Raw genomic sequence first — 27,740 nt, forward strand, 5'->3', positions numbered from 1 at the left:
ACTCCCACTTCTGCAGTACATGCTGAACAGGCATTGGGTTGGTTGGATGGACAGCTCTCTTATATCTCAAGCGCTTTGCATGTCAAATAGAAAACGTAAGTCAAAGGCAGTGGAACAGAAAGCTGTATGCTGTACCTCATATTTGACAAGTGGCTGAACATAAGCATAAGTCAGATTAGTTAGTCTCGTGGAATACTGGACAGGTGGAAAAGTGTGGGAGCTTGCTGCTTGACATGATATAGGAAAACCGAGCTCCAATTTTCTGTGGCTGTGGATGAGACTTCCCTGGAAGTAAACTCATTTTAGCAAATATGAAGACTGTGCAAATCCAAGTTACAGGGTCATTATTGATTCTGTAAGAAATATTATTGCACAACTAAAACAAGTATTTATAAATGCCTTTAAATGATAAACTTTTAATGAAATTATAGTCCTCTATAGTTGTTTCTGTTTGTGTATTTCATTTCAGGTTTTGACTGATTGACAACTTTTTAGAAATAGATCTATGACATTAGCCATATGCATGCAGGTAGAGTCAAAGGATCAAGGTGGCAACGGGGAAGTGGCCGATGAAGGTTTAGTTTCTTTCCGTTTTCTTAAATCCTGTCATTCTCAGGATCCCTTAGCCCCCACTGGCCCTGGTGATTTCCGTGACCTTTGCTGCACCATGACAGAAGGGCAGCCTTCATCCAGTCATCATCCCCACTTGTACAAATTGTTGTAATGATTTATTTTTAGAGAAGGGTGAAAATGTGCTTGAGTATGACCTGGATGGATGACAAGTGTTAAGTTTGAATGGATCTAATGATATTACCTCTTTCTGTTGTTTTCTTTCACATATTCTCTAAAAACTGTTTTATACTGTCTCAGAGCTGTCTTCATCACACCAATCTGACAAAGTAGCCAATTTTTGCACCTGTTCAACAACTTTAATATTAACAGCAGCACAACTTACGCTGGCATAAGAAAATAAGGCCACATACAGAGTGGTCCTGGTTTGGAATGCATTGTATAAATAAATACCAAATACCAGCTGCTCTAAATGGAAATGCTGTGCAGTATGGGAGAGAGGATGTTGATGAAGGCTAATGGGAGGAATATCATTTGGGATATTGCATGATGAGTATGCAATAAAGTGCTAGGGATGCTCTGCTAAGTAGAAATAATAAGTTGTGCTTAAAATGGGCTGTAGAAATAAAGGGTGTGAGAGAGAGTGACTTCTTGTACATCAAGGTCCTGCTTACTGTTAGTGAACTTGACAGAATGAGAGTAGTGCCAAGGGAAATCAACAGCCTCAGGGGAACTTTTAAGAAAGGCACTTGCAATAGTCGAACATCATTCAAATTAGAAGAAGAATTTTCCTCCTACAGGAATTTAATCCTTGTCTTGTCCATACAAGATTGCATTTTATAGAATATTCTCCAGCACTTTAGTAAGTATACTTTGGTTTTAAAAGGTGAGATTTCTGGGTTTTCTATCTTGTGAGGTTATTACAGATTCTAAAGATATTCTGTATTAAAACTGTGTTTAAAAAACACACACATTCTGGAACCTGATTTTATTTAGTGTAGAATTTTGTGATCATTTATACGGTGTGTGTGTATTAAATGTTAATGTAATTTTGGATTCAGCTGATGCCCAGGTACCATGTGGGTATATAATTATGGGACAGCAGTCAAGAGCTGCCTACCAGCTGTCCTGCTTTATTCTTTTTTTTTTAATTAATTACATTGCACTATGTGACACAGTTCCATAGGCATTGGGATTCCCTCCACCCCTCCCCAAACCCTCCCCCCATGGTGGATTCCTCCACCTTGCTGCATTGCCACCGTTCAAGTTCAGTTGAGATTCTTTCATTGCAAGCATATACCAAGCATAGAGACCGGTAACTTATTGTCCAGATAAGTTCAGTGTCTTCTTGGGGAGACCATCTCTGGTTTGCTTTATTCTTAAAAGGCTGCTCTCTTTGCAGAGAAAACAAAATAACAAAAGTAGTTAACTGACCAGTTTTCAACCCGGTAGGTTTCTAGAAATGGAATTATCTATAGAAGTAGAGACATTTTCTTGGAGACTAAAGCACTGAGCCGAGGCACTGACGTCATAGTCAGCCTCGTAGTTCTAAGCTGTACTAAACAGTCTTGTCTTAGCCAATGTACTTGTCAGCCGAAATGTGGTTCTTTCCTTGGTACCTGTCTGGAAAAGAAAAAAAAAAAAGCAGAGGCATTTTAAGCCCCCTTCCATTTTACATCTTGGGAGTAGGTGGATGGATTCTGTTGCCCCAGATGGAAGTGAGCATGATGTGACACTCATTTTACAGAATACAGCTGCTGCCAAACATGGATGGAGAGTGAGATCTTCTGCCTTTCCCATTATTTCCTTTGATGACTTAATTGGACGCAGCGCAGGAAGATTCTGAACATGGAAGGGAATGACGCATGACACATTGATAGCTTCCCATACGCTTCTGTAATATTGTACAGAGGAACAGGAATCTGGTGGTGAAATGGCCTTTCTTCTAACTGTATCAGTATTTTTTTATCACTTTTTGTTGAAGTTAGCCCTGAAGGAATTCACCATGGAAAAAAAAAAAGCAGAAAAGGGAAATCCATAAGCATGAGGGGACTTTGGAATGTTCACATAGAATGAAATAAAAAGATATGTTTATTTTCACACAACAAAGATTTGAAATATGTATTTGCAAGGGATCTTGAAAAGCTCATGAAAAATAGGTATGCTACAATTATGCATGCATAAAGATATAAAGGTAGAATTCACTTTCATGTCTTTTTATGGTAAGAATCACAACTTTTTCTATTATTAGTGGCACTCATGGGCCGGTGTTGGGACTTAATGGGTAGGGAAGGGCTACTGTCTGTGTCATGACATCCCATATAGTACTGGTTTACTGCTTTGTTCTTTTTAAATGTGTTTATTTTACTTTGAAAGGAGAGACAGAGAAGGATCTTCAGTCTGCTTGTTTACTTCTCCAATGTCATCTACAGCCAGAAATGGGCTGATCTGAAGTTGGAAGCCAGGAGCTTCTTCCAGATCTTCTTCATGGGTGCAGAGGCCTGAGGACATGAGCTGTCACTCATGACTTTTCCAGGGCATTAACAGGGTGTCATCAGAAGTGAAGTAATTTGGACAGGAGCCACTGTCCTGTGGGATGCTGGCGCTGTAGATGGAGGATTAGCCCAATTCCAGCCCCTCCATGTTCCACTTCTGTTGCAGCTCCCTGGTAAAGGCCTGGGGAATCAGTGGAGGATGCCTCAAGTGCTTGGGCCACTGCCTCTTGTGTGAGAGACCTGGTTGAAGCTCCTTGTTTTGGCCTGGCTTGGCCGTTGCCATTGTGGCCATTGGGGTGATGAACCAGCTGATGGAAGACCTCTATGACGTTCAAATAAACCATTCTTCATTTTAAAAAGAAAAAAAAGAATGGCAAACAGTACTAAATATCAGAGAAATTTTCAGCTCTGCCTATCTTGCAGGATCCTCTCAGAATTACCAGAGACCTTGGTTAGGCAATTTACAAGTTAGTAAATAAGCTACTATTGCTAAAATTATTTCTTTATAGGTTAAAATGATAAATGAATTACTTTCACTTATGCATCCTCACTCTATCCTCTTAATGTCTTTTGATTATTATAATATTGCCTCCTTGAAACTTCCCTGCCTTACACTTCTCTTTTAAAGCTGAATAAAATTATCAGCCTGTCAAAAATGTTATCCAGGTCTTCTAGTTGCACATGTCATTGCTAATTTCCGTTAACCCAACAACTGGTACAAGATACTAACGCTTGTATTTACAGTTTCTTGTAATTGGCCTTTTTAAAATTTTCACCAGCTTTGTTGTTAATTATTACTCTACTCATGAACACCAAGTTAGATGTGACCTTTGCAGATTGTCATTAAGGCTCTGAAAAAACTTAAAGGCAACACAAGAATTATATGATTTGTTCCCCCTTGCTAGAAAATTCCACACAATTATTGCTGTCAAGCTCATTTAGGCATTTGTTTTGTTATTACTGTTCTTTTATATTGAGTTTTTTCGTTCAGAATTGTGAAGTGAAACCATATCCTGTGATGGCATTGCACTGTATGAGCTTTAAAGCATGTTTCCTAGTAAAACTGAGTACTACTTTGGGCACAATCTATTGTTTTCAAGAACTATAAAATGTCCTGCTTATTGGACCACTGCTAGTAACAAAAAGGCAAACAAATTTGTGAGAATTGGGAAACATTTCTTGCTTGGATTACCAAATACAGCCAATAATTACGTCACAGAAGTATGAAGTGCTATTTTTGGTGGGGCCTCCATTATTGTCTAGGAAAAACAGAACCACTGTTTCTTGATTTTCAGAATTCTATCTATTGGGTTAGCCACTCCCTAGAAGGTAGGTAACATAGTAATTTAAATGTAGTTTCCTATATGATTATGCTGAGGACTAAGGCAGTAAACTCTAACACTGCCCCGATAAGCATTTAAAAGTCAGCACCAACGTGAGAGTCCTGCTCATGCATATGCCATATTTCTTTGACTTGACTAGCAGTTACTGTACTCCTGTTTGGTAAAAGCCAGGTACTCACGATGTAAGGTGAATGTAGTAAGATCTCTGACATCGAAGAACTCTCAGTAGTCTGTCTTCAGGACTCGTCACATGTTCTCTACTTGGCCATTTCCTGTTCTCAGAAGTGAGTACTGGTGGAACAACATATTAAGGTGTGAATTTTAACTAAGCTCTGATTATACTGAAAAGTAATTCTAATACATTTCAGCCAGCAGCCCGGAGCTGTGTCTTTTCTAGAATATTAAAAATCTTTATCTTTTATGTGTGAGACTAGTTCCTTGAGGCTAAAGTGGCACCTGTAAGAAAGAGAAGGCAATGGCGTGTGTCTTAGCAGGGGAGGGCCTTGAGAAGATGCTGGTTCTTACACGTTGCACTAGGATAGTTGTGCAGAATAGCAGTACTTTGATGGAATACGGGACGCTTCTCCCCCACCCCCTGATCTAAGCTGGCTTGCTCATCCTTGAAGCTGGGCACAGTTCTCTGTTGATGTTTCCACGTTCCACACATGAACATACTGTGAAACCTCAAGCTAAGCTGCCTTGGCTGACGAACATGCAGTCTGTGGAGAAGGAATGATTGTTACCTTGGAAGGCAGAGGCAGAATTTTGTTACCAATTCTCCTATATCAATATTTATTTAGCTCTATCTCTTTATGTATGCAAATTGATGTTATGCTTCTAAGTCAGCGCCGTATAAATTACAAGCATTGAATCATGGTTCAATCTAGCAATTAAGCTTTCCTTGACTAGATTTTGGTAATGGCCTTGCTGTGTTTACAGTATCCATTTCAGCATCGTAACAATATACTCAAAGATTATGTTCTACCACTTCATTATACATGACTACTTCCAAATACCTACATTCTCATAGAAGTAATTATCACGCCTTAAATAATGCATGGATGTCTCATTCTTAGTAACCTGGGAATAACAGCTCAAGAAAACTATGACAGCCAATAGGCTTGAATGGACCCTGGGGTCAAAAACATAGGAACTCACAATGGATGTTCATTATTTATTGCTTTTTCTGAACTTCTCATCCCAGATCTGCAAGTGCTGCAAACTCTAGTTGGCACTACAAGAATTGAGTAGTTAGAAGGGCATTTACAGTGAATGATAGGCAGGAAGAACAAATAATAAATCAGTCTTGTACATGTGCCTCTGTGCTGTGATGAGGAACATTTCCTGGCAATCTCTTTAAGAGCGAGTGCCATTTTATAAGATTTTATTTGAAAGGCAGGTGACAGGAAGAGAGAGAGATCATTCATCTGCCTGTGTACTTCCCACATCACTGTAACCGCTGGGGTGGTCCAGGCTAAAACTAAATTTAGATCTCCACCGTCAGTGGCAGGAGCCCAGTACTGGGGCCGTCTTCCTCTTTAATCACCAGGCACGTGACCAGTGAGCTAGATCCTAAATAGAGCAGTGGGACTCAAGTCTTCTTATAGGATGCCAGTGGGATAGGCCAGTGAGACAAGCAGCAGCTAAAGCCATAATCCACTCTGCATAATGCTGACTACTGTTGATACAGATGTCTCAGACTCCCTCCAAGAAAAATTACATATATTATTCTTCAAAGAATCTTCTGAAACTGTAAGCCTAAAGGGAGGTCATGACATCCTCTGTGTTTGTCCCAGATTGTTTGGAAAGCACTCAGGTTGGATGAGAACTTGAACCATAGTTCTGTACTAGTTGGGAAACGAGCATCACAAGATTGGCCGAAAATTTAGTTGATTGGCATTTGCGGTGGTGGAGGCAGTAGTGAATGTCACCTGCCGGAACACCCAGACACAACAATTCACTCAAAATTGTAACTGAGTACCACACATTTATTTTCTCAAATATAGCACTTTGGCTAATTCCTGGCAATGCATAGTTATCATAAACCTATGTTTGCAAATAGAAACTTTTTCTTAAAGATTTATTTATTTTTATTGCAAAGTCAGATATACAGAGAGGAGGAGAGATAGAGAGGAAGATCTTTGGTCCGTTGATTCACTCCCCACATGGCTTAAACAGCTGGAACTGGGCCAATTCGAAGCCAAGAGCCAAGAGACAGGAGCCTCCTCTGGGTCTCCCACGTGGGTGCAGCGTCCCAAGGCTTTTGGGTCATCCCCTACTGCTTTCCCAGGCCACAAGCAGGGAGCTGGTTGGGAAGTGGAGCTGTCGGCATTAGAACCAGTACCCATATGGGATCCTGGTACGTTCAAGGTGAGACCTTAGCTGATAGGCTATCGTGCTGGGCCCGGGAGAAACTTTTTTAGCTTCCAGTACTCAGTGCTTTCTGGCTACAGTTGTCTCTAATTTCATTTTCTTTGTGGGGGAGAAGGGAAGGCGGGCTTTTCTGCATTTGCGGATAAATGACAGAGACCCACATTCTGGAACACTGTGCTTTTAGAAAGCAGATTTTGTGGATCATTTGTGTCTAGATTGTGGTCATATGATTGATTCAAGTCCCTTTGAAACTTATTAAGAAATTGCTTGTATTTTTCTATCCACCTTTTTTTTTCTTATGAGCAAATTAAACCTTTAGTCAGAGTTCAAGGATTCAAGCTTAAATGCAATAAATTAAAGCTCTTAGGGGAATGAATTTTGAAGAGAAGAATGAAGAATTGATGACCTATTAACAGCTGTAATTCTCTGCTTTGAATTATTGACAACATGTGACATTATGACCTTACAAATTGCAATCTATAAACTGCTTGGAAAATATGACCTTTGTGTTACATTTGGTCTCATAAAAGGTTTTAGCTTATTATAAATAGCTACCACCAGCACATTTTCCTGTAGGCATGGAAAGAATGCATATAACCAGAGAACTAGATGCTATTTAGACAGAGCTCAACAAGGCCACTTACAGCAGAAGTGATAGATAGTGAGTGGCAGAAAAAGTCTCCGCCCGGGTGAAAGTCTTAAAAGTTTGCTTGTCATTGATTTACAGTCAGCAAATAGAAAGAATTAATTAGCTCAAGTTGGTTGACTTAGCACTTTTCCTCCTTCGCTTCGAAAACAGCCAGGGACTAAGAATTTATAAAGAGAACAGTGTGACTGCACTGTATTGTTGCCAATATTTTAACCTTTCATTTTTTTCTGCAAGATAGAGTGCAGCTCAAAGTCACCAAACTTTGGTTTGAGATTACAACTTGTGTTTTACTCTTGGAGTGCTAGCTCTTTCATATGCTGATTGCATTTCCTTTGGTTTCCCCGGAGTAAGATGGTAGACCTGTGTTCAGCTCTCTGAGGAATCTCCCTGTTACCTTCCACAATGGCGGTAGTGGTTCACACTCACAGTGTGTTAGAGTTCTCTTCCCCACATCCTTGCCAGCATTTTTTTTTTTAATTTTGGGATAACAGACACTTTAAATTGTGTTTTTTGTTAGCATGCCCCTGAAGGCTAGTGATCCTGAGTGTGTTTTCATTTTTATTGGCCACTTTTATTTCATCCTTTGAAAACTACTTGTTCAAGCCCTTTGCTGACTGCTTAACTGGACTGCTTGATTTGTTGTTGAGTTTCCTGGGATGATGATAGATCTTGGACATCAGTCCTTCGTCAGTTGCTTAGTTTTCAAATATTTTCTCCCCGTCTGTTAGTTGCCCCTTTACTTTAAATTGTTTTGACTATGGTAAATTGTTTCTGGTACATGATTTCATAGCTGTCTGTTTAGGTTTTTGATGTTTAGTGTTCTATATTTTACCTCCCAGTGTGAACACTTTTCTGATCCATGTTTTATCACACACACAAAAGTACATAGCAGAGATTCTTTGCTTAGCATTCCACACCATCATCATCCATAAATGCCCCTCTGTCTTTCCGGTCATATTTGTAAAACATCATTGTGATCTGTAATATGATGTAAGTCATAAATCACAAATGTGTCAAGCTTATGATACCTCTGACCTTTTGAGAATATGCAGTCATTTTTGTAATGTTCATGTAATTTTCAGTCTATCTTTGTAGCACGGTATTCATTGAGAATTTATGATTCTTATTAAAGGTAATCATGAAAGTATTACTATGTGTTGAGTATGCTATTAAGGCTGCACATAAAAATAATTTCATTTGCCTCTGTTTAATACACATGTCTATGTATACTGCTCCATAATTCACCGATAACATAATGTGATTCCTTTAGGTCAGACTCCATCCTAGCACAAGAAATACTAAAAATATTCAGGCTCTACACTAGCACCAGATATTCTCTAGATAGATAAATTTGGTGGAAAAAAAAGATCACATTGTAATGAAAGGCCCAGATCAATAAATAATAAAATTTATGGTGTTAGAAACGCATAGTACTAGAGAAATAAAGATGAAGCAACGGGCCCTGCCTGCCAGGGGGATGAGAGTGGCTTCTTAGAGGAGTAGATATTTGAGCTGGATACTGGATTTGAGAAAACCCTTGGCACCTCAACATTCCTGGTGGTTCAAAGAAAAATGAAGTATTTCAGACCTGCAAGAAGTAGCCACAAAAAAAAAAACCCCATGAAAACATGTGTTACAGAGCAAAGGCCTTGGATGCCTTAGCTATAACCAAGAGGTGATGTTCTAGAGACCAGGGAATTTGGACTGTTTCTGAAGAATGACAGTCAGATTCTGCCTAGATTGTAAATTCCAGGGTGGCAGAAATTACATTCCATGCATCTTTTTCCCTCCCACAGGGTCTGCCAGCTCTGTTTTGAACAGAATAAACATTCAATAGATGCTTGTTCATTGATTAATTTCTTCCTGAGGGTGAAGCATTTCTAGCTGGCTGGTAGCCAATCACATTTTGAGTTTTCTCGAAGCCTGATAAAATGCTGACACCAAAGTAGTTAAAAAAAGAAAACGCAAATATTGTTAAGGTGATGAGAAGTATCAACTTCATGACATTTCTCAGAGCCTGTCACCTTCACTCCGCCAGCCAGAAATGTTATTGTCAGCTTTCAGCAAAATTGGGGGGAAGTTAAAGCTACCTAATAGAGTCTGAAAGTGTGTTCTCATATGCGCCATTTAAAGTGGGTTTAGAAAGTATCTGTTCCTTATACTCTTTGAGGGTGACATGCTGGTGCTATGATTATTCAAACCGTAGGGAAATTAACTAATTTAGGAAACTTGGGATGCAGCTGGCGGAATGGAAGGATTATCCTCGTCCTCCACACGTGTTGAAACCAAGCCATTGGTGTCTGCACTGTAAATCACAGGAGTTACCAGCCTGTAGTCATTGCCAGGAGTAGCTGGGAATCAGGGAGGAGCACAGGCAGTTCTGCATTCAATGCAGATTTCAGTTGTGTTTGTGACGTTGCCATTTATTCATTTTTAAACACTTTTTAGTTTTGTATAAAGTGAACAAATTTCATGTGTTTTACAATGCAGATTTAGCAGCATCCCTCCCTCCCTCCCAGTCACATTCCTATATCCCTCCTTTCTTATTTGCTCGTTTATTTGCTTTAATCCTTTTTAAAGATTTATTTACTTTTATTGGAAAGTCAGTTATGAAGAGAGGATGAGATACAGAGAGGAAGATCTCTCTGATGGTTCACTCCCCAAGTGGCCTCAACGGCTGGAGCTGAGCCAATCTGAAGCCAGGAGCCAGGAGCTAGGAGCCTCCTCTGGGTCACAAGCAGGGAGCTGGATGAAAAGTGGAACTTCCAGGATTAGAACCAGCACCCATATGGGATCCTGGCGTGCTCAAGGCAAGGACCTTAGCTGCTAGACCACCATGTTGGGTGCTGTTTGCTTGAATTTTTACATTGACATATCTTAAGTTTACTCACAACAGGCTTAATACTCCATTAGGTAAAGAATTCAACAAATATCAATGACTGGTTTTCAACATTATAGACAAAGGCTGTAAGCACTAATCAAATCTCAAAATGTCAGTTTAGCTCATATAGATGACATTTTTTGTACTGTATATTTACCACAGATGAAAATCATTTAGTATTTGTCTTTTTGCAATTAGCCTCATGATTTCCAGTTGTGTCCATTTTGTTGCAGAGGACTGTATTTCATTCATTTTATGGCTGAGTAGTGGTCCATAGGGTATATTTAGCACATTTCCTTTCTTTTTTGAAAAAAGTTTATATACTATTCCATAAGCTCTGGGATTTCCCTTACCTCCTCGCAAAATGTCCTCACCACCAATGATTTCCCCTATGCTATTACTATAGCATATTCCATCATAAGCAGTCAGAAGTCCATCATTCTGCTATAGAAGTGTATCCTGACATCACAGGTACAGACAATGGCAGAGAGTCCAGCGTCCTGTTGTGAAGATATATTTATTTAACAGTTTCTGTGGGAGTCCATCTATGATCAGCACATTTTCCCTGTCCAGTCATCAGTTGATGGACATCTGGGCTGATTCTGTATCTCATCTATTGTGGATTGAGCTACTAGCACCATAGAAGTACAGATAACTATCTTGTATGTTGATATCATGACATTAACATTTTGAATTAAGGAGATACGTTGCAGTGTGTGATCTGAGGTTGGTTGGTCTGTGCTAACTGCTCTGTTTCCTTCTCAGCGAAACCTAAGATGTGATTTTCATCCTCAGCGCTTTGCAGAGCTGGGGCCCTAGAGCAGTTCTGCCTAATACTTGCCCGGAAGAGGAATACCAGGGTCATTCTGTCTTTTCACCAATGTCAGTTGTGATTTTGTTGCAGGTAGATTTGGTCATTAGCAAGGCTGGTGGATGCCAACATCAGCACCCTTGCTTTGGACACTGAGCTTTGCTCTCTGACATCTGGGGTGACTTATTTATGTAGGCAGCATGGTGTCTGGGGACTGTGAGCATTACCCCGCATCCTTACGGATTCCTGCTTCGGCATCTGCATCTGCCACTGTTCACTCAGTTCCTTCCCCTACTTCAAGGAGTTGTACCACATCTACACATCACCTGAGCTTCACTCTCCATTCCTCTGTTCTCATCAGACTTCTGTGGTGTATGTCCTTCCCTGGGCAAAACCAATGTCTGTGTTCAGTGGACGCCGATTCTCCTCCACCCTCAAGGCAGGTCCTCATGGCATTTTGTATGTACCTCCTTTGTAACACTTGCCACCTTATGTAAAGCTGTCCTCAGGGTCCAGAGGTAATAATCAGTTCAAGAACATCAAACTTATTATTTTGCTTCAGTCAAGTATCTACAGCAGAGGCTCTTTGGCTTGTCCACAGTAATAGTAACCAGAAAAGAAATAATAGCTGGGATATGATAGCACAGCATCCTAGTAGCACAAGGAAGCATTCCTTGGACCTTCATGGACTGAGGAAAGGCCCGCATTGCTGATTCTCACTCCGGCCCATCATGCTGCAGATCCAGAGTCCTGTTCTGCAAGGACACCATCTTTATCTTTCTTGTGCCTGCCTCCCTGCCAGGCACTACCATTCCATAATTCTGCCAAGTGCTATCTTTTCTTCTTGACAGAGTGCTAAACAGTGATTTATTGCTTGAATACACATTGCTTTCATGGAAGTGATTTGTTTAAAACAACAGTAAAGTGCTAAATAAATTATTCATTCCATGCTAATTCTTCACTTTTATGTGCCATAGTAAGCCTCAAAATAAGCAGCCCGTAGGGCGTTTTATTTTTGCCACATTAATCTTGGACAGTTTAAAGGGGCGGGGGTGAGGGGAAGAGGGAAGCTAAACAGTTTCCAGTGTTGAAAAAAAGAGACCCCAGGTTTTCGCTACAGGCACCTTCACGGCTGAAGGTTCTAGCAGCCTCGCTTCTTTCCCCTGTCCCAGTTTGCCCCTGCTGACTGCGATCAAGGAGCCCTCCTGCACATCGCACTGCAGAGTGAGCCACAGGGCCCGAGTCCTGTCCCAAGACCAGGAGGCAAGTGGATTCTTTTCAGGGACATTCTTGTTTCGCAGAACACAAGTGGAGAAGGGATTGTGGGGAACGGGGCAGAATTTTTTCTAAATTTCACTGACGCCGTGATTTAAGATTGAAGGATTATAAAGTGAAAGCAACAGCTGCAGCATACTGACCCTTTTCCCCCCATCTGGTTTCTGACATGGCATGGTGATGTTGTTCTCTCCTGGCCTTGTATGAACCTCTTCCGGAAGCCTCAAGCCTGTGTTCGTTTGGGGCCATGTGGGTTACTGTCAGTTTATGAAGTCTTCGAATAGCAGAGGGACACGCGGATGGCTGCTTGTAGATTTGTCAGAACCCTCATTTTCTTTCCTGAACATTCTTTCTCCAGGGTTACACTTACTATGAGTGTCCTGTAGATGTCATCCCTCAGATCGGGGAATTTAGATGAGACAGGACAAGTGTCAAGATCTCAAAACCTGACCAGAAGCCCAAGAGATCTACATCTGGCTGGATACTACTGAAGCCCAAACCTATCCCCATCTTGTATATAGAACTGTCTTGGGAACTGTCTCCCAAGATGATAACACAGATGGAAGTAAAAGTATATGAGTGACTTCGCTTGCTGTATGGTTTGAAGTGGATCGCATCTACAGCTAGTGAGGGATAAGCTGCTTTCTCTGTTTCTAAAGCATCTAGCGCCCACCTGATGGCTCCGTTAGCTCTGTCCAGTCACCATGAGCAATCAGGGCAAGTTCCTCTTTCCTCTTGTATGTGTCCTTGATCTCACTTAGCAGGACAGATACACACAGGAAGTGCTTAGAAAACACTTGGGAAGATGATAGAGAAATAAGCAGATATGGAGATGTATTAGAGAGAGAGAGAGATGACAACATTGAAAATGAAAGGAACATTTGTATACATTTCTAAAAGTTTTCCAAAAGTTTTTCTTTCTCCCAGGTGGCCGTGCAGTATGATGGTTAAGGACATAGACTCTGGGTCCTAAGTGTTCATGTTTTCATCCCAGTTCTTCCACTGATGTGGTAACCGATTTGGGGGCAAATTACTTACACTACTCTAGGGCCAGGGAGAAAGAAAAGAAGAGGTATTGGCGTCATTGGGTAGTTGAGAAGCTATGTGGATTATATTCAGTGTGTTTATCAGATTGAAAGAAATGAGAAAAAAAATAATAACAGGGAATTAGAAAAAGGAGGTCTAGTTTTTATCAATGTTTTAGTAAGGAGAGGAAAAGAAGCCAAATGAGTTAATGACGGTTCATAAAATGAATTTAAGATGACCTTGCAACCAGTTCCAACCCTCCAGCTTTTTTTAAAAAAAAAAAGATTTATTTATTTATTGGAAAGTCAGATATACAGAGAGGAGGAGAGACAGAGAGGAAGATCTTCCGTCTGATGATTCACTCCCCAAGTGAGCACAACAGCTGATGCTGGTGTGAAGCCGATCCAAAGCCAAGATCCAGGAACCTCTTCTGGGTATCCCACGCAGGTGCAGGGTTCCAAAGCTTTGGACCGTCCTCGACTGCTTTCCCAGGCCACAGGCAGGGAGCTGCATGGGAAGTGGAGCTGCCGGGATTAGAACCGGCGCCCATATGGGATCTCAGTGCGTTCAAGGGAGGACTTAAGCCACTAGGCCACGCCGCTGGGCCCACCCCTCCAGCTTTAAAACTCACCTTTACAGGGCCTGGCCGTGGTCCTAGTGGTTTCAGTCCTTGCATTGCACACACCAGGATCCCATGTTGGTACCAGTTCTAATCCCAGCAGCCCCGCTACTCATCCAGATCCTGCTGATGGCCTGGGAAGGCAGTCTAGGACAGCCCAAATCCTTGGGAGCCTGCACTCAGTTGGGAGATCTGAAAAGGCTCCTAGCTCCTGGCTTCAGATCAGCACAGCTCTGGCCATAGTGGCCACTTGGGGAATGAATCAGTGGACAGAAGATCTTTCTCTCCTCCTCCTCTCTGTGTGTCTAACGTTCCAATAGAAGTTAAAAGAAAACCCTCAGCTTTACACCACACAGACTGAATTTGCTCCAGTTTTGCAGGGGAGGAGATTTTAGAGGGCTGCTAGATGACAGGTAAAAAACCAATACAGGCTTAGATGGGCCTAGCCATGGCTGCTGCTTCCTAGAGAAAAGGTGCTTGTAGGCGTGGATCTCTGCAGTGTCCTGCCCAACCTTCCCCAGCCCAGCAGATCTATGTATGAAAGTTAATGCTCTTGAGTGATAGGGCAGAAAAATCAATAAACCTTTGGCTTGGATCAGACACATGTTTTACAACTACTCAGCCCTCACAAAAGAGATACATAGCATTGAATTACATGTCGCATTTAATCCCTTAATCAGCCTAAGCGCTCAAGAGGAAATACAAGATACTTAGAGTACCATTCGGAAAATTGGAATCTGATGGAATGATAATGTTCTTGGATTGCAATTACCCAGGGTGTTGGGATGCAGATCAAATCGGGAAACTAGCTAGAATAGCAGTAACTGCTCAGGTAGGCTAAGCAAGTTTTTGATGCCTGGGAAAGTCCTTCAGCAGCACAATCAGTGAGTCAGTCACACGCCATCAACAGATAGTGAAGTGTCTGCGGTCAGAAGGAGGATATTACGTCTATTTGCACCTGGGAATTGTGAGCTAAGGGCCTTTGCCACGACAGTGATTTGAATATGAGGTCAGGAGTCAGGTCATTCGTCATCTTGTAAGCCACATTAGAAAACCTAAAGTTCATTTTCAGATCAGTGAAAAGCCTCAGGCATATTTCGAAGCATGGGAAAAGACGAGAAATTTTAAAGGGTGTTATGGTGGCAGCAGCATGAGCGGTGACTCGAGTAAAGCAAGCTGAGATGCTGGTAGAAGCACTGGAAGCATTTCAAGGCTCAGGGTGCCAGGCAGTGTAGCCAAGAGCAGACTATGGTGAGATTAGACAAGACACGTATGTAAAGCTCAGGGTTTGATATATAAGGGGGAAGACGGGGATAATATGGTCCAGAAGGACTCAGAGTTCTCTGCTTGGGCTGTGGCAACTGCATTTGCAGAGGCCAGCGTCACTGAAGATAGAGTGCATGGTTGAGTTATTCAACATTGCATGTTATTACAAAAGGAAAAAAGCCTAGCAAACACATAATGGCCAGATGGAGGCAGCTGAATCTCTTGAAGGTTTCTGGGCTGCTGCAATGATGTGCTGGCCTCGGAGCCTGTGCTTGCATCCAGCTCTTATGATTTTGCCTACGACGGCTTGTATGGAAAGCACCATTGAAAAGGGTTAATGAGCATTTAATGAGAAATGCTGTCTGAAGGCGGTTTCACCATGAAGTTAATGAAGCTTTAGGATCAGAGTTCTCATGGCCACTGGCTCCTGTGAGTGCTGGCTCTGCTGGGGAGCTGTATGTTGTTCCAGGTGGAAAAGGAGAACTAGCTTATAATCACAAAGCATTTCTGTTCATTTTTTCATGCTAGAAAAGCTGGAGGTACCTTGAAAGAAAAGTATGTGAATCCTAAGGCACTAATAAATGTTCTGGTGTCTACTTTCTTGTTCCAATAGGTATTCTTTTTGAAATCCCATCGTATTATTTTTCTTGTGTTTTGAAAGTGTAGGGCAACGCTGTGTAAGCTTTATCCCTACAGAACTACTGTCTGTGCTTGGTCCTACCTGTTTGGATCCTAGCTCTATCTCTCCTAACCCTCTTCTCTAAGAACTTGTTTAACCCAGTGCGTGTTTCTGAACATAGGAACTTTTGCCTCAGGTAAAACTTAGTCTATTACAGTGAGATTAGTCTCTCCTATTGGATATTCCTTTTGCAAGAACTAGTTCTTCTGAACATGGAACCTATATCATTTCTCAAAGAACATGATTGAATTATGTGACCTTTTCTTTTCTTTTCCATTTTGATCTTATGATTGTTTTTAAAAAATGACCAAATCTAATTTTTATACCTACTCGCTAACCATATCATCAGAAGTATAATCTTGTAGAAGTATTTTGGTTATGGGACTAAAAGGCAAGGAATCCGTTAAGAATAACTTAACCTTTAGAGATTTTTTTTTCCACCACAGAAATTTTTTTCACTTACTAACACATTTTACTTTAGATTGCAAGGTGTTCTTTCAATTTCGTGTTCAAACCAGGTTTTTAAATGTGACGTTTCCTTATGTCCTGTCACTTCTCAGCACTTAGACAAGGCAAAGAAAAGATAAGCTTATCATTTACTATTTTTAAGAAAACAGGAAGCATTTTTCTTCTTCTCATAACCAAGTTAAGATTTTATTGTATCAAAGGAAAAGATTTGGTATCACCTCATCAGCTATCTGGTATTTTATTTTAATTGATTTTGTTAGTTTATAATAAGAGAATAAATGTAAACAATGCTTTTATTCCTTTCAATTTTAATTTCAGTGTTAAATTGGGGTTCATGTTCAGATCGCTTGAGATGCCACAAGAGTGCGTAACTTTGAAAGCGAATTGTTTTGTTTCTTTGTGCTGCAGCTAAATGTGAAGAATCATATGAACAGAAGGACCCCTCATCATTAACACACAGTTTGCTGCTTAATGGAGTATTTACCTGGTGTATGCGTTCTTACCTAGGAAGCATCTTGATAGTTAGATAGTGTTTGTAATGCAGACAGACAGTGAGTTGAGAGCTTGGAGATCTGTGTCTCTCAGATCATTGCGTCTGGAACATTGAGAGCCAATCTCTCCATTCCTCACAGCCCTTCTGTTGTTTCCTGCCAAACTCAGGTTCTATACCATCGATTTAAGCATTTGGTACATACTTATTCTTTGATTTCTAGATGTCCAAAGAAAAAAGGAAGCAATATACATACATACGAACATATATACTATATATATTATATGGACATATAATATATATGTGTGTATATATAATATGTGTTTATGCTTCTGTGTTGAGACTGCTGTGCATTGTGTGTTTTGCTAACTCTGTAGGAGGTGAGCTAATTTGAAAAGGAAAGGAAGATGGCTTGGATGCGCTTTGCCTTCCTTCTGAGCACTAGAGACAAGGATGAGGACTGGGTGCGTAGCTTGAACAGGATGGTTTACAAGGTTTCCTTGAACTCTGCCTATTCCTCTAGCCATCGTGGCCATTTGGGGTACGGACCAACTGAGGGAAACTTTCTCCCTCTCTAATTCTTCCAAAATAAATACATAAATATAAAATACGAAAAGATTAGCATTAAAAAAGATGTAGTGGATTTGACAAATTAACTGGGATTTTTGTTTGTTTTGCTAGAATTCAAGACTTGGGTGTAGGACAGAATTTCATTGTCTATTATCAAAATCCTTTTTATTGATTATGAGTAGCAAAGACTTTGACTTTCAGTAAAGGAGAGGAGGTGGCAGTGGCCTTGAGTGAGATTTGCAACTTAGGACAAGACACTGTCATTCCTGTGCGCACCATGACCTTGTGACTTGGCCTTGGCTGTGAATGCCTTCTGGCTCCGAGCAGATTCAGACGGAGGATCCAGTGAGTGCACCCCAAGTGTGCTGCAGTTTCTCATGAGGATCACTGCGCTGCACTTTGCTCTGTGCCTGGTGTTGATTTAGTTGTCTGTGTGTGCATCACTATTGGTCATTTTGTCATTTCAGTTCCCCAGTGGTGGTACACTTGGCTATTTAGTCTAGTCAACTTCAGTGTCATAGAATATTGTATCAAATTCTTTGTGACTCATTGTGAAATATGAAGGCCATTTGTAGGTTAAATACTTTATTGTGCAAAAACTGTTTTCTGGATGAGCTCACACCCCACATTCAGCTCACTTTTTCTGCTGGATTTTCAGTCCTCCAGTTATGTCTGTGCATGCCAGGTGGCTTCTGTGCACTGCATACCAACTCCCTTCAGTGGCACCTTAATGCAGTTGAACAATTACTGATTTTTCACCTCTTTGGTGAGTCAAGAGGAGCACAGTTACACATTCTCTAATATTGTTGAGATCTGCAGTTTGATATGTGGACATTTCCCATGAGGAACCGAGATCCGAGGTAAGCCAAGCTCTGGAATAATTTAAGTGGAAGAATCAACTCCTTAAAAGGATTTCACTAGGGTTCAGGAATTGTACGCCTAAAGAAGTACAATTTTTGTATGTCAGCAAATAGTTAAACCTCATGCCTGCCTGTTGTAAGGAAAGCATCCTGCAGAAGTCTAGGGAAGTTTCTAGAGTGAGAGCAAGGAGTCTGTGATGAGCACTAGGTCTGAGACATAACAAGTCTTCATAAATACTGTGGGAGTGAGGAGAAAGTAGGGCGCTTCAGTAGATAACACCTTGCTTCACTGATACTCATGCTAGACAGCATATCTTGCAGGACAGCTTGGTCCAGCGATTGGGGTTCAGTTTGTGCTGTGTTGGACTTGCCCACCACTTACAAGCTGAATAACTCAACATTGCTTTTAGTTTTCAAAAAAAAAAAAATGAGGTGAATAATTGCGAAGTCTTTGAAGTTTTTACTAGTGGAATTTGCTGCACAAAAAGATGCTAAACAAATGCTCAAAGTGATTAGCCAGGGCTTGTGTTTCAGAATTCAAGTGACTTATTAAAGATAACACAGTAAAAGAGCCTGTTAGGTGGTACTCAGCAGTCAGTTCCCAACTCCTCTGTAATGGCAGAGCTCACTTCTTATCAGCTTCTGGGTTTTTCCAGTCTTCATTGCTTATGGCTATACTCTTGCTTATGGCTAAGAGTATTCTTGCAAACTATAAAATTAATGTGTACCCACCAGAGGTCCTTGTTGTCTCTGCTGGATGCAGCTGTGCCTCCCCTATGAACACGGACCTGCCTAGCACTGAGCCTTTGATGCTGTCACAGTGAACAACACATAGCCAGTACGTGGGTTCTTGATGACACTGATGGGCTGAATCAGTCCTGGAACTACAGAAGCTCGCCTTTCTGCCATAAAGGATAGTACACCATCTATTTGTTTGCATCGCTTTTGATGTTCTGCCTCTTGCTGTGTTTTAGAGATATTGTGCCAAAAATCAGACTCAAAAAGCTCGTCTTCTCTTGATTCCAACCTCTTTTTTCCCAGGAAAGCACACTACTGACTAACATGTAAAACCCCTCTGCCACACTAGAGCCAAGCTTGTCTCACCTCCTGACAGTCTGTGTTCCCTGCTTATAGCTGCACCTTAGGGACCTCAGCACTTGCTCATGGCTTATGGTCTCTGAGCTTTCAGATCTCTGGCTATATTTGTGCCCATTTTCCTTAGAATACCCTACCTGTCTCACCCTCTCATTTCCGTCTGAGTCACACATGCTGTGGGATTACTTTTAAATACCCCGTTCCTAATGACATCCCTTGCTTGCTGTCTAAATATGCAAATCCCTTTCTTCTTCCTTATTGTATGTGATCTGTGCCGAGATCTCCCTACAGATTGTGAGCTGCTAGGGCCTGGGACCAACTCTGTTTTCTATTTGTATCTTCACATCAAGGATATTTCATTGCCTTTTACAAGGCTTAATAAATGCTTATTGAATTAAGTATGTGGAATTTTAGAACTGAAAAGCCTGTCTTCTGAACAAAGCTCTCATTTTCTAGGAATTATAGAAATTCTTATTCTTGGATTCATGAACTGCTTAGATTCAGGAGATCATTGATACCACTAACGTTAAATTCATTGTTTGATGCTCATAGATTTTGTCAGATCACATTCTTGAAGACTTCATGTTCTGTAAAAGAAAAGAATCCCTTTGTTTAAGTTGGGAAGTTGAGTAAATGCTTCTTGAGCTGATGGCATAATCTGGAACATGCATATTTTGAAAGACAACCACTGGGAATATTTGCTTCTTTTCCATAAAATTTAGGTACAAAGAAAACAAACAAAAGCAAAACAAATTTCTGGCTGACCATTTCATTTTATCCAACTCTTCATAGTGGCGCCTTGTTTTTTTTTTCTAATAGTTTATTTCTTTGAAAAGCTGAGTTAGAACAATGGTGGTGGGAAAGGAACTGAAAGGCAGAGAGAGAGAGAGAGAGAGAGAGAGATCTTCCATCCAGTGGTTCACTCACCAAATGGCCACAGCAGCCATGGCTGAGTCAGGTTGAAACCAGGAATCCTGGAACTCCATCTGTTACCCACATAGTGGCAGGGTTCCAAGTCCTCGGGGGACATTTGTTTTTTACATTCACCAGCAAATTTTAAGGGAGCTTGATCAGAAGTCAAGCAGCTAGAACTCAAATTGGTGCCCATATAGAAAGCTGACAGAGCTGATTGTGCCCTAACCTGCTGTGCCCAATGATGCACCCCTTAAGTTCCTTATGATTCTCTGTTGCCGTGTTTTCTTCTGTTCACATCTGTAAATACACCCAACTAAATTATTTGAGCAAGCTGCTGCAGTAATCAGAAGGTGACCACTGGGCCTGGGTAAATGAAGATACCTCAAGGCCTGATAGAGGCTGATGTGTCAAGGGTAAAGGTAGCCAAGCTTGCCATCAACCCCGCCATACTCTTGAATTTGTGGTAGTTTGTCCATGAAGGATGTTTACTGAATGGGTAAATGACTATTTTATATTAGCTAAGTAAATATAATGTTTCTCTTTTTTTGGCCCCGGACCCATCATGTTTCTTTTAATGAAGCAGTTCCATTGATTATCAAAATACCATTTGGGAAACTGACATAGATAATGGAATGAACGGAGGAGGCTGTGGTGTCTTTAACTTTTCCCTATTTAAAGAGGGTGAATTCAGCTGCAACCCCTTTGGCAGGTGTTGGTTTTGTTAAATAGTTAAATGTTTGTTAAATAGTATTTCCAATACACCAGAACAGAGAACGAATCATGATGCGGCACTTTGCAGAAGTCAGGTGGTAAGCCATGCACATAGTTCGTTATGGGGATGGAAAACAGAGAGGAGGAGAGAGCCCCACAACCTCTGTCAAAAGCATAACTAAGGGTTAGCACTCCTCCCTTGATTCTTGCTTGCATTCTGAAAGCAGGAAGATTAAATAGATTGATTCAAGCAGTTATGCTTTCAAATGCCATAAAGGATGCATCTTCTGGGGCAGTACTGATAAACTGCCCAAGTGTGTCACTGACATTTTTGGTTTTACTAGCCTGATAAGAAGAAGCAAGGAATGGGTTTCTACCTCCATGCCCGCCTGCCTGCTCATCCACCAGCCTGTGTTAGGGAATTGCTTGGAGAGAGAGAGAGAGAGAGAGAGAGAGAGAGAGAGAGAGAGAGAGAGACAGAGTTAGTTTGTGTCTGTCTCTCTCCCTGCCAACACGGTTAGCACGGTTAGCATGCTGGGTTGGAGGAGTACCTTCCCTGGGGCGCTTTCAATTTCCCTCCTCAGAAGAGTGAGACCAGGCTGTGCCAGCTGAATGTCTTTATTTAATTTGTCACCATACTCTACCAAGAGAACAGCTATCTAGAATTGCCTGGTGCCCACCTGCTTTTCCTGATGGTGGGAAGGATTGATGGCCTGTGTTGACAACATCCTGCCAAGGAGGAGCCGCCCCACAGTTCTGTGTCTCTCAAGAAACAGCCCCCCTGCTGCCGTTATCAGCATTCCTGGGCTGGTGGTGATTGAAACTTAGCACTTGGCGAGACTTAATTGGCACGTGGATCTGTTAAGCATATGCCCCTGCCACAGGCATGCCATCTGATGTGCCCACAGGGTACCCCGCACCTCACACAAGCTCAGGTTTTGTTAAAGCAGCAACTCTGAGCAGGTTCTGGAAGAACATTGAACTCTGGTTTCAAAAGAAGGGTGGCCTTGTTGGGTCGGTGCTCACGGAGCTCTGCGCGTCTTGAGGTCTCTATCGTTTATCATTTCTCTATCGTTTCTCTATCCTTTCTCGTTTCTTTGAACTGTGAGGTCACAGAGTGGCCCTGTGCGAGGTGAATGAAGCTTGGGAGAAAGGCTTCAGCATCTGGCAGTGGCTCGCTGCCTCAGAACTTCAGGTCAGCAAGCTCTGTGCTTGCTGATCCCAGCTAGGACTGATCCCTGGGCTGTTTGGAAAGCTCCGTCGAATCCATGTCATTGTTTTCCTACTGAGTTGAAAGTGGCAGAGCTGGGCCTGAGATTCTAGGTTTTGCGTACCAGGAGAAAAACACAAATCTCAACAGCTTCTTCCATGAGAAGTCAGAGTTGGGGGCAAGGAACCTCCTACCCAGTGGAACCTTCCCCAAACATCGTTGGCGCAGTAAAGTTGTCAGGTGGCCCTGGATCATTGCTGCTGGCACTAGGAACAGCAGCCCTCTCAGCCACTGTGAGGGGCCCGGGGCGAGTTTCCGAGGGAAGGCGTGGGGATGGGTCCAGCCCTCCACTAACTGCTCTCTTTTTTCTTGAACAACACTTGGCAGCCATCTGGATCACACGTTCCCAGACCCTGTCTTAATCCCTTGTGTTTCCTTGTTTTGCGCATAGAGCCCAGACAAAATTTGGGATTCATAATAGATATTTAAACAAAGTTGATTGATATCTGAAAAATGAACTAAATACTGAGGTCTTCTCTATAAGGGCAAATCCATGGTTGGGTTAGAAATCAGAAGGATTTGGTGTGGAGCCAAAAAAAAAGGTAAACTTTTTTTTTTTTAAGGACCGATCATTGAGGGCCCAGTGCAATAGCCTAGTGGCTAAAGTCCTAGCCTTGCATGTGCCAGGATCCCATATGGACACCGGTTCTAATCCTGGTGGCCCCACTTTTTCATCCAGCTCCCTGCTTGTGGCCTGGGAAAGCAGTTGAGGATAGCTCAAAGTCTTGGGCTCCTGCACCTGCATGGGAGACCCGGATGAAGCTCCTGGCTCTTTGCTTTGCACAGTGCAGCTCCATCTGTTTTGGCTGCTTAGGGAGTGAATCATCAGACAAAAGATCTCCCCTCCCTCCTTTCTCTTCCTCTCTGTATATCTGACTTTGCAATAAAAACAAAACTGTTTTTTTTTTTTAAAGGAATGAGCATTGAAATTTGTTTCTTATGAAATTTGCATTTATTACCTAATTTTGCTCCCATAGCCACACTCTCTGGAAGATACTACTATCCTTTCCCAGCCCCTCTTTAGAGATGAGATGTTCAGTTGGCCTGGCCAGTGTGGCCCAGCCCCTAGGACTGGGAGCTAAATCCTTGACCCTTCTCCATCACAGCCGTCGGCTCAGGGTCTGCCCCAGGGTCTGCCCTTGTGTCGCATACTTGATAGCTCCACCAGCCTTGCCTGAAAACACAGCAGGGGAAGAAATGCCGATATTCCTGCGGGCTGACAGGGAGATGGGCGTGGAGTAGGGCTAACCTGTCCCCAGTCCGTTCAGCAAATGTTGTAACAATTCCTTTAATTATGTTAAGTGTCCATGAAAGGAATCCTAAGCCCTCCCTTGGGCCGTTTCTGTTCTAAGAGATTGTAATTGTTTGAGACTAACCATCATTTTTTTTTCTTTTGCCTTCAGGTGATTCTCATTTTGACAAAGCTCTATGACTATAACCTGGGGAGCATCACTGAGAGCTCACTGTGGAGGTAGGTGGATAAACTGAGTTCATAATGGCTATGTTATTTAACTGTCACGCTCAGCATGGCTCTCTCCCACTTTCTTTTGCTTGGTGGTGAGAGTCTGGGTTTTGTGCTGCTCCTTCTCTGCTTCCTTTCAGAGCGGAGTGGGCTTGATTCCCAGGCAGGCCAGGGCCTTTCTTTGTTACAATCAATGAGATTTTTTTTGGTAATATGGTGTGTATCAGGGCATTGCCACACTTATCACTTATCAGTGAGCTAAATGGAGCAGGAGAGTGGAGGTCTCTTTGTAAAAGGAAACCGCTCAAGTTGGAGGACAACAGTCCCTGGCTTCCCACCACTCAGGTACCCACAGCTTCTCTACTGTCCTGCCCTGCGGTCAGCAGCAGCAGGAGCAGGTGCACCTGAACAGCTCTATGCATACAGCTGTGTCGGGGATCATGCGGCATGGCCTCACACACACTGAGCATTGAATGAATGCCTGTTCTAATGATTGGGTCCAGCTATGAACATGCTATTGGGCCACCCAGGTCTGAATGCAGGCATCAGAAACTCCTTAAAAACTCAATGTGTTCTCCTATTTCCATTTGTTTCTGACATTCTATTTGTTCTTGTTCTGGTTTTTTGTTTGTTTGTTTTTTGTTGCCTTATGCCAGGGTGATCATTCTTACCAACCCATGTCATGTGTCCCTACTGGAACCTAGCTCTTGAGCCAAGGAGCAGTGCCTCTGTCTGGTTAGTCCAGGATCACATGACTAGCCCCCAGCCAAGGATAGGACGAAGACAAGTCCAGGGTGTGTGACTGAAAGTATGGGGAGTTTGGTAGGAGCCTTAATGAATCGTCATTTTTTAGTGCATTAAAGGACCCAGCACACAGTGTGTGATTTAAATTCCATAACTCTTTCTCAGATTCTCCACACTGATGCGTCCTTGATAGATTTTTTTCTAATGTATGCACATCTATAAGAATAAAAGCCAGCATTTTTCTCTGTTCTGCAGTGCATTAACCATATCAAGGACAGTGAGCATATTAGGCCATTGGAAGGCAGTTCTGTCTGAGTGGGACTGGGGATGTTGCAGTCGTTTCTCTGGCTGCTCCAGGGATGGGTGAGCCAGTGGGGACTGAGCAGCAGATTCTCCTGCCTGAGGAAGCTAGGGTTCCATGTGTAGCTTTTTCTCTGGGTATCACTCCTCGCATCATGAAAGAGAAGGTTCATCTCATCTTAAGGAGGGATTAAAGAAGTAAAATGACACCACATCCCATTAATATTAGGCATTGTTGGAGTAGTAGAGGTTGCTGTCATGGGTTGAAACTCATTAAGATGTGATAAGAATGCCTTACAATCTTTTCAGGATGCTTCATTGTTCTCACAAATATTTAATAGGCTTTTCTAATATATCCACAATAGACATTTGTCATGAATGTTCTACATTTAGTATATTGAAAACGTACACTATGATGCCCTAATACCCTTGCAAAGTCACAGAAATACTGTTATTGTTGCAGGAATTTTGACTCCGAGTATGGCAGCAACCTCAAATTCTTGTCTCGCAGGAAAGAAGAATTTTCATGCGGACACAGTTTAGTTTTAAAGCAAGATTTATTAGAAAAGTTGAGAAGAGAAGACTCCCGTCCTAGCGACGGGAGGGGGTTTGAGATAGAAAAGACCCTTACTTCCTGCCATAGTGGCAGGAGGAAAAGGACCCCAGTGCTCTGCCATAGTGGCAGGAAAATAAGAACCCTAGTCCTCTGCCATAGTGGCAGGAGGCAAAGAAGAAAAACCCGTATTAATGGTGGGGAATGCACCTTTTAAAGGTTTCCCTCAAAGATGTTTCTCCATGAACAAAGAAAATTCCTGGTTTCCATGGTACCTGGCCTTGGGACAAAAGGCCACAGAGGTGCCAGACATAGGACATTCCAGGCCTTGGGCAGATGTGTATTACTTCTTCCTGCTCTCCTTTCAATGATAAAGAGATCGGCCTGAGACCCTCCCACAGTGTCCGGAGGTAATGGCCGATACTTCTGGTGGGGAATTGATATGCTAATAGCACCCCTGTCCCTGAGAGAGTGAGTTCAAGACATGGTGGGGAAATTCTCTTTTACTCAGGGACCCAGAATACCCTAACTGCCTACTACCCACTCTAACTCCTCTCTCATTCCGCCCCCCAGAAGAAGTGACCCTAACTGCTGTTAGGGGACTGGGACGACGACCGTTCTTAACTGCTTCCTGCTGACATGGGACGAAGTTAAAAGGCAGCAGTTGAGTATTCCTCTGGGGGTCGGTCTAAGGGTCCCCAGTGGAACGTAGAAGTCAGAGACGCCTGGCAGAAGTCATCCGAGGTGCCTGGCAGGTTGTTTTGGCTCTGGATGTTCCTTCTTGTTGAAGTCTAGATGACAAAACAAAGACAATTATTATCTCTCCCAACCTAGTATGTAATGGGATAGGTGGAAACATCAGTTTGAATACTTGAGATTTAGAACTTAGATATGAGAAACATTTTGTCGAACATTGGACTTGAGCAGTGTTTAAGGCTATGAACTAGATTTATCAGTTTGAAATAATTCTTTTTAAGCTCAAGTTTTGAAACAATTAAACTCAATGAACATTATAGAGCACATGAAACTTTCTGAGCTACATGAAAGTGTTATCTAGGTCTATTAGAAGGCACAGAACTAATGAAAGTTAACATGTAGCTTTAGGACTTGAACCCATATAGGGCATGTAAACATTAAGTTTCCATGGAGTTATAATTTCGTCTAGCATTGATGATTCTGAATTAAGATTTAAACTTACTTGACTTTTGAAAATACTACAGTTGCTTTGTATACAAATGGTGGATTTTTAAAATAACAATTGTACTTTATCAGTTGCTGGAAACCCTAAGAGTGTCAGAAGACATTGAGCCTAGAACATAAAGCACAGCACTGAAAACATTTCATTGCAAGACTTATCTGGATCATAGCGTAGATGGCAAAAGATTTAACTGGTTGTGAGTTATAATAACCCAGCAGCTTATGGCATTCTAGTAAGAATTCACAAAACTCCACACATTAGGGCAAAGGCAATGAGTCCTGTAGTTGTAACAAGCCATACATTGACAGTTGGAGAACAGAAGAGTCTTAAATATATGAACAGAGAGATCCAATAATTTAGTCAATGAGGAAGACATGAACCCTGCCTCAGAATAGTGAGGGTGTTCTACCTAGTGATTTCTAGTACAAACTGAAGAGCGATGGCAAACATGCCCTGTCAGGAGCCTGGTCAGCGAGACAGGCTGAGCAGTTACAGGCTAACTAACTTTTCCCTAGAAAAACTTCTTTTCTGAGCTTCTAGATTAGTCTGTCTGTCCCCTAAGCTAATTTGGAGCTCCTGAGAGACCCGGATGGTCACCCTAAGAGAGGGAAGAAGCCAAAGCTAGCTAGGACAGAGAAGGCAGTGTCCAGACAAAATTACAGTTCTCTTCCACTGTGAGAAGCACCCGGGGCTCCTCGATGCTGTTACGAGGTGTCACCGAAGTCCGTGGATGGCCTTGAGCCTGTGCAGGTTCCCAGGCTGCTTCCGTCCCATGTGGGAGATCCAATGGGAGATGACTGACCTGAAGTACTTGGCCTTCGAGGACAGTCAGATCTCCAATGACCTCCTTGTCAGTTGGGACATGGCCCTGGGTGGGCTTTCTGATGAAGTGTCCGTTGCTTCTGCAATGAAGAGCACTTGGGAGGCCTCCGGGAATCTCACTGTAACCAGGAGCACATACCTCTCTCATCCTGCTTTGCCATGGGATCCCCTCCTGGTCTCTAAGGTAAAAGACCATGGTGACCCCTTTAAGAGGATATCAGGGCACATTCAGGTCCCATTTGTCTAAAGTCCTATCCTAATGTCCTGGGCAGTTAAGAATCTGTTATCTATATCA

The 27,740-nt window shown here is 42.2% G+C and overlaps 1 protein-coding gene across 6 annotated transcripts in view; it reads left to right on the forward strand.

Moving 5' to 3' along the window:
- The window catches only part of SORCS1 (sortilin related VPS10 domain containing receptor 1), a 477,983-nt gene that overhangs the window by 147,796 nt on the left and 302,447 nt on the right, over positions 1 to 27,740 (forward strand). For all 6 annotated transcript variants that reach the window (XM_040992145.1, XM_040992150.1, XM_040992147.1 and 3 more), the window contains exon 2: positions 23,770 to 23,837. In XM_040992145.1, coding sequence (XP_040848079.1) covers positions 23,770 to 23,837 — 68 coding nt within the window. The remainder of the gene's footprint in view (positions 1 to 23,769; positions 23,838 to 27,740) is intronic.

This window comes from Ochotona curzoniae, unplaced genomic scaffold (genome assembly GCF_017591425.1).
Source record: "Ochotona curzoniae isolate NIBS_2020 unplaced genomic scaffold, NIBS_Ocur_1.0 contig_66, whole genome shotgun sequence".
NCBI classification, from domain to species: Eukaryota; Metazoa; Chordata; class Mammalia; order Lagomorpha; family Ochotonidae; genus Ochotona; species Ochotona curzoniae.